This window comes from Physeter macrocephalus, chromosome 16 (genome assembly GCF_002837175.3).
Source record: "Physeter macrocephalus isolate SW-GA chromosome 16, ASM283717v5, whole genome shotgun sequence".
Classification (NCBI taxonomy): domain Eukaryota; kingdom Metazoa; phylum Chordata; class Mammalia; order Artiodactyla; family Physeteridae; genus Physeter; species Physeter macrocephalus.
In genome coordinates, this window is record NC_041229.1 from 71,676,964 (window position 1) to 71,684,386 (window position 7,423).

The window sequence follows — 7,423 nt, forward strand, 5'->3', positions numbered from 1 at the left end:
TGGAGGTCTAAGAGCTGAGTCTGCACAGTGAGTGACAGCACCTTTTGTTCTGTTTGCTGGTTTTCAAGGTTGATGGTTCACTCTCATTGGAAAAAAGTGATATGTGAGCAAAGGGGCAAAATAGCTGCATCCATGCCAGACAAAACCAGTCCAGGGTCTAAGAGTTTACTTTTCATCCTTATGCTCCTGTTGTCTTTAATTTTTAGTGAATCTGGTAGGTATCCTCTAAAAAGAGAATTCATTCTGTTTCTAGCTTTATGTAAATGACAGCTGGCTTCTGAATATTTATGAGAAGTATAAATTACTCTTGCCAGCCCCCAAAGCATCAAGATGACAATTTCTCAGGTTGCCTTCAAAGGCAGACGCTTCTAAATTCAGGGCTTATTCTAGAGCAATAGATGTGCAGTCTTCCTTAATTGAAAACAAAAGTGTGTCTGGGTTGGCCCTGCACTCCCTGAGCCCTACACCAAATTGGCACTAAGCTCCTGCACCATCTCAAGGGCCAAAGAGTGGGTGGGTGGCTCTGTTATGTCTATTAGTTAGAGAATGCCTCCTGCATTAGCAGGTTCCTAGGGGGCTGGTAAACGACCCCTTTACCACCTGCCTCCCAGTGTTTAACTGATGTTAAATGCTGGCATGGATGGACAGAGGAGCACATTAGGAGATGAAAAACCTTCCTACTCTTGCTGGTCCCCACTCCCATCATCCTTCTGGGAAATTATCCCTGGCATCCACTCTTCCCATTAGCTGTCCTCATTTGGAGGCAGTCGGGGTGTTGTTTAGCAGGTTGGGTAGAGCAGGATACCAGGGAAGCTCTCAGAGCACTGCCAGAGTCACTGCCAGGGCCCCGGCTGGGCGTCGGTGTCTGCACGCCCACCACCTCCAAGGCTGGCAGCTGCTGGGGCAAGAGCTGGGGATGTGACTTCTACTGCCACCAGCCTCCTCCTCACACTTCAGCCACCCTTTGTCACGCTCCCCAGACCCTTCTGTCCCCTCTGCCCTTCTGCAGGGGTCTGAATGGACCCTGTGAGAGAACATACCAGAAATCAGGGATTCTGAGTGTGCAAAGCAAGTGTGGGGAATAAAAGGACTATTTTATCTCCTAGTCTCAGGCTAGGAAAGCAATCTCATGTACTGGTGGGGAGATCACAGTCCCAGGAGTCTGCAGCCGAGTTTGAATGCAGTCCCAGCATTTACTGGCAGTGCAATCTTGAATCTCAGCATCTTCATTTTTAAAATGGTAATATTAATTGTCCCCTTAGCAGGACTGTTGTGAAGATTAAATGAACATATATATGATGAGAACCTAGAATAGTGCCTGACACTTAGCTGGAGACAAGGTGGCTGACCTTTTCTTAAAGATCTTTTTTGGATGTGGACCATTTTTAAAGTCTTTATTGAATTTGTTACAATATTGCTTCTGTTGTTCATGTTTTGGTTTTTCGGCTGCCAAGCATATGGGATCTTAGCTCCCTGACCAGGGATCGCACGGATCGAACCAGTACCTCCTGCAGCGGAAGGCGAAGTCTTAACTACTGGGCCACCAGGGAAGTCCCTGACCCTCCTTCTTAAAAACAAACAAACAAGCCTCATGGGACCTCTGTCACTAGGGAACCGCAGAAAGGCGATACCTGGGTATGGTGCTGCTACCAGCTCACTGTGTGGCCCAGGGTAAGGTCCCTGCCCTCTCTGGGCCTCCGATGCCCATGGCATGAGGAAGCACAGAGGTCCCCACTATGGTCAAGATCTTTGACATGGTTGTCAATAGCTTCAAGGGGGCCCACAAAGCCCCTTAAATTGTAGGCAAAATGAGTGAATGCACATTTGTTTTTCTGAGAAGAAAGTTTCATTAGGTTTTCAAAAGTATATGTAGATCAGTGGTTGCTTAGAGCTGGGGGCAGGGATGAGGAGTGACTGCCAGTGGATGTCGGTTTCTTTTTGGGGTGATGAAAGTGTTCTAAAATTGTGATGATGTTGCACAACTCTGTAAACATGCTAAAGTGAATTGTACACTTTAAATGGGTGAATTATATCTCAATAAAACTGTTATTTAAAAAAGTATATGTGAATAAAAAAGATTACAAATCAGGGTGAGCCCCTGGGGACAAAGGAACAGGGGCTTCTGAGCTAATTTCAGTACCATCAAAAGCCTCGTGTGCCCTGTGGCCAGCCAGGCTCCACATGGAATCCTGACCTGGTCGAAGGAATTGTATCAATTCCCGTGGTAACACTGTGTCTTGAGGGCTGGTCAAAGCTATAAGGGCAAAGGTACAGTCTTTGAGGAATTAAAACAGAAAATCAAATGATACTTCATGATAAATAAGGAAATGTAAGTACTTTGTGGAGGTAAAAATTCTTACCTAATCTCCCCCCACATCCCCCCCACCCCACCCCCAACCCCGGTGTTGTGAGAGTTAATTACACAAGTGAGACAGGCTGGGCAGGCCAGGCACAGGGCAGGGGCTATCAGCTATTAGTTTTGTTAGCAATGGTACATGTGCAATAAACACTATTAATGATAGTAACCAGGGACTTCCCTGGTGGCGCAGTGGTTAAGAATCCGCCTGCCAATGCAGGGGACATGGATTCGAGCCCTGGTCCGGGAAGATCCCACATGCCACGGAGCAACTAAGCCCGTGCGCCACAACTACTGAGCCCGCGCTCTAGAGCCCGCGAGCCACAGCTACTGAGCCCATGTGCTGCAACTACTGAAGCCCGTGCACCGCAACTACTGAAGCCCGTGTGCCTAGAGCCCATGCTCTGCAACAAGGGAAGCCACTGCAGTGAGAAGCCCCGCACACCGCAACGAAGAGTAGCCCCTGCTCACCGCAACTAGAGAAAGCCCACGCGCAGCAACGAAGACCCAATGCAGCCAAAAAAAAGATAAATAAAAATAAATAAATAAATAAAATTTAAAAAATAAAATAATAGTAACCATAACAATGCAGCAGGTCTGGTGGACAAAATCTTCCAAAACGTGTTGTTCAAGGAAACACAAGAGAAACGATAAAAGGCTATGACTGTATTAGATGAGCTCTCCAGGCCCTTCTATAGTTTCTGTAGTCACTGATCCATCTTGGCAGAGTGGAGGGGGGGGTACAGGGTTCTGGGTGTTGGTCAGCGGTAATAGGGAATGGTGTGTATGGCTGTTCCTGTAAAAAGGACCATCAGATTTCCTGCCCTACGTCCAATCTTCTCTAGCTGCCTCCCTATGCAAGCCTCTCCTTCTGTTTTTCTTTAGTGTCTCTTACATATAAACTTTACAGGTAAGGAAGACCAATAAAAATCACTTTAGATTAAGGTTTATGGAATCTACATCCCAAGAAGCAATGGATTCTGGATTGGTAATGTGCTTACATCAAAGTGAGCAAGTTAGAGGGCTCTGATGTTTACTTAGTGACCACTCTATGCCAGGCACTGTGCTTGGTGCTTTGCTTACATTATCTAATTGAATCATCAGAACACCTCCAGAGGGTAGGAATCATCCTCTTTTCCCAGATGAGGAAACCGAGGCTCGGATAGGTTAAGTACTTGAATCAGCCTGCCTCACCCAAGTCCAGACACTTTCTGCTATACCAGGCATCCCCCGTGAAGCCTGCAGGCCCTCTGGGAATGGATCTTGGATTTCAGCTTCTGGCCTGAGCACCAGAGTGAAGATGCATCTTCAGGCACAGGACAGGAATCACAGACTCTGTGGTGGAAGAGCTCCAGATGGGAGATGGAGCAGACGAGGCCAGGAGTCAGGTAAACCGTGCCGAGGATTCTCATTCTACTGTTGGGGGAGAATGTGCCTCCTCCAGAGCCAGTCCCAAAAGTTGCCTGGCTTTAGGAAATGCCATGTTTTAGTTTCCCAAAATTAACACAGGCTTATTGGAGAATTTAGAAACGCATAAACAAAATAAAAATCACTTGTAATCCCACCACGAGGACTTTCAGTTCTTTTTTTTCCTGTGTGAATCTGTGCAAATATATACATGTGTATATTCCAATTTAGCAGGAAGCACACTGTGAATACTATTTTTAACTTACTCTTTTTGCTTAAAAATACATCGTGGACACTTTTCAATGTAATTAAGTACTCTGCTATAACATAACTTTTAATGTCTGTGAAAGTGTTCCACACATGATTATTCTATACTTTTTTTTTAAGGTTGGCTACATTTTAAAAGTCTTAGTGACACTGCCTTCTCTGATCATCAAGAGAGATGGCTAGGCCACTTGCAGAGTATAAGACAGTATAGACACCCAGGCATACACTCCATGGAGACCCCAAGGGGATAGAAGGTACAGGCAAACAAGGAATGGAAGATGGTGAGCTCCTGGCCACTGGGCATGTACCAGCGGGTTCTGGTTTTGTGTCCCCCAATCCCCAACAAAGCACACATCCCTTACCTGTACTGGCATAGCCCAGAGGTTTGGGCACAAGAAGAAAAACCACATGAGCTGGTTGGTGTCGATGGCTACCAGGTTACAGATCTGCCCGGCAGTCATTTCCCCCATGGATAGGTTGGAGGTGGACAGGTGCATAATTTTATTGTAAATTTTGGTCTGGAAATGAGAGCAGAGTGTTTCACATTTGTCATTATCAACATCCTAATCACCACCCCAGATGCCATGTGTCTCTAAAGTGCCAGGGGCTTCTCAGACATTCCCCCATGGAGCCCCAGAGCAGCTCTGTAAAGGGCACTGCATGATTGTTCCAGTTTTACAAATGGAGTAACTAAGGCTCAGAGAGGTAAAGGGCTTTGACTATAGTTCAAGCAAGTCAGAGAGGCAGCATTCATGTGAGGAATCTGTGCTAGCATGACAAGCTACTTCCCCAGCAAGCAAGGCCTTTCCCTTGGAGACAGGACTTAATTAGCTTTTAAATCTTCAAAGCAGATTTTCACGTCCAGTTGTATTCTTGATTTACCGGAGGTCCGTGGAGAACACACTTTAGAGCCATAAAAATGATGAAGGGTGGCAGCCATCTGTTTTAATGCGGCTTCTTCAACCGGGAAAGGGGGTATGCTCTGGGGCCAAGTCCTGTCTTAAATGAGCCTTTAAATAAAACAAGGATTCAGCCTGGGAAGGTCTTATGTGAGACAAATGCTTGTGTCGATCAGCCCCAGCACTGTCCAGAGTCTGGCCACCCCAAGGACCTTGTTCTACTTCCCCAGGGTAGATGGGGAGCAGCCATGGTACTGGCTCCCTGTGAACTCCGAACCTAAAAGCTCTATGTGCACGGTGATTGTGCCTCCCAGTAAGATGGCAATTGTCAGGCTCTGTGCCCTTAAACAAGGAAAAATGCATTCCTTTTAGGGATGCCTGCTCTTGAATGAAATTCTACTGTGCATTCTGTTGCAAGGTGGATTCCCAGCCCTTAATTCATCTTTTGTGTAAAGCCAGGCTTTTTCGTGGGTCAGGTCTGCTTAAAGCATGAACTTGTTCTGTCTTTTTCGAGTTTATATATACCATGGGTAAGGTTTAATATAATGGCAATGACATTTTTTGACAGATCTATGCTCATCCTAAGTTATGTGCAATCAGTCTTTAAAGAATAATAATAAATCTAGTTTCAGTGAAGTAGGAACATACAGTAAACTATCAAATAAAGCATTATTAAGACCAGGATACAGAGAATTACACGACCAAAACCTGGTATATGTCAAAAATTATATATAATACAGGAATCTTGCTTCACAACTCTTCATGCAAGAACTGTGGTTGTTCTCAAACTCATGAAGACATAAACCCTTATCTATAAATTTCTGTAAATCTCTGAAAGGAAGAAGTTTTTTTCTAATTTGCTCCCATAATTAATGCCAGCATTTTCTTTCGGGGACATAATGAATTCATGCAAAAGATTCAGACAGTTTAATAAAAATGATTACATGCTAATACATTAAAAAACCATATTTGGCTTTTTAGTATAATTGGAAAACATTGGGCTAGTGTGTGATTTATGACAGAAATAGAAAGTAGATTTAATTACAAAACTGCTTGACTATAAAATTGGCTGCTGTTTGTGGTGATACATGCCTGCCTGTCACTGGAGGGGTCTGGAGAGAGTTTGGGATTTTAGAGAGGTTTTTCTGAACTAGCAATAGCTTGGTTCTCCTAGATCTGAACCCCTACGAGTCTTAGAGGATCTTAGATTTTCCTGGGATCTTTCTACCATTCTCACTTGATGACATTCATGAGGAAATGAAAAACCACTGGAGATGGACAGCTTCACAAGCTGTGCACTATACAACTCCAGGGGGTGCCACTCATATGGACTATACCAAGATAACCAGAGTTTGGACCCAGACAGTCTCCAGCCCAGGCTATACCCTTCTCTTCACAGTTCCTTTTCTGCAATGCCTCTGATCCTGGCTCCCAGAGGACCAATCAATGTTCATGATGCTGAGAAACATTTCTGAAGAATGAGCTGGCTTTGGGATTTAGTCACAACTTCCTAGTGTTCTACTGACTTCATGGGAATTGCTGGGTATGGCAGAATCTGCCACCTGTCCCCCACTATCCATTCTCTTCTTTTTGTAAGAAGAATTTCTAGCAGGGCATATATGGCTGTCAAGAATAAAGACCAGGGACTTCCCTGGTGGTCCAGTGGTTAAGACTCCACACTTCCAATGCAGGGGACGCAGGTTCGATCCCTGGTTGGGAAACTAAGATCCCACGTGCCGCGTGGTGTGGCCAAAAAAAAAGAAAAGAAAAAGAATAAAGACCACACTTTCTAGCCTCTCTAGGTATAGCCATGTGGCCAATTTCTCCCCAGTGGGATGGGAGAGGATCTGTGCAACTTCCGCATCATGATTTGAAAAGACAATAGGTCTTCCTATTGTCCCATCTTTCTTCATGTTGGTTTAAATGTAGACACGATAGTGGCAATTTCAATAGTCACATTAAACCATGAGACAAAGTCATGTAAGAAGGCTGGCAAAGCAACATTACAGAAGGAGCCAAGGTCTCTGATGATTGTATAGCTGCCGCATCAGCCCTGACTAAATGTGCAAAACAAACTTTTATCCTATTTAAACCACTATCACACTGGGTCTCTCCATTCCAACAGTGGAACCAAATTCTAATGAAAACACGGGCATGTAAGAAGGCTGGCAAAGCAACATTACAGAAGGAGCCAAGGTCTCTGATGATTGTATAGCTGCCGCATCAGCCCTGACTAAATGTGCAAAACAAACGTTTATCCTATTTAAACCGCTATCACACTGGGTCTCTCCATTCCAACAGTGGAACCAAATTCTAATGAAAACACTGGGGCTGGGAGGATCCCACATGCCACAGAGCAACTAGGCCCGTGAGCCACAATTACTGAGCCTGCTCATCTGGAGCCTGTGCTCCGCAACAAGAGAGGCCGTGATAGTAAGAGGCCCGCGCACTGCGATGAAGGGTGGCCCCCGCTTGCCACAACTAGAGAAAGCCC

At 45.1% G+C, this 7,423-nt stretch overlaps 1 protein-coding gene across 10 annotated transcripts in view; it reads right to left on the reverse strand.

Moving 5' to 3' along the window:
* ABCC8 (ATP binding cassette subfamily C member 8) overlaps positions 1-7,423 on the reverse strand; it is a 77,240-nt gene that overhangs the window by 45,833 nt on the left and 23,984 nt on the right. For 9 of the 10 annotated variants that reach the window (XR_003683637.2, XM_028501252.2, XM_028501248.2 and 6 more), the window contains exon 8: positions 4,393-4,548. The exons of the other annotated variant lie outside the window; for it this stretch is intronic. Coding sequence is in view for 8 of the 9 variants with exons in the window: in XM_028501252.2 (XP_028357053.1) it covers positions 4,393-4,548 (156 nt within the window). In the remaining variant the exon portion in view is untranslated. The remainder of the gene's footprint in view (positions 1-4,392; positions 4,549-7,423) is intronic. 10 annotated transcript variants of the gene reach the window in all.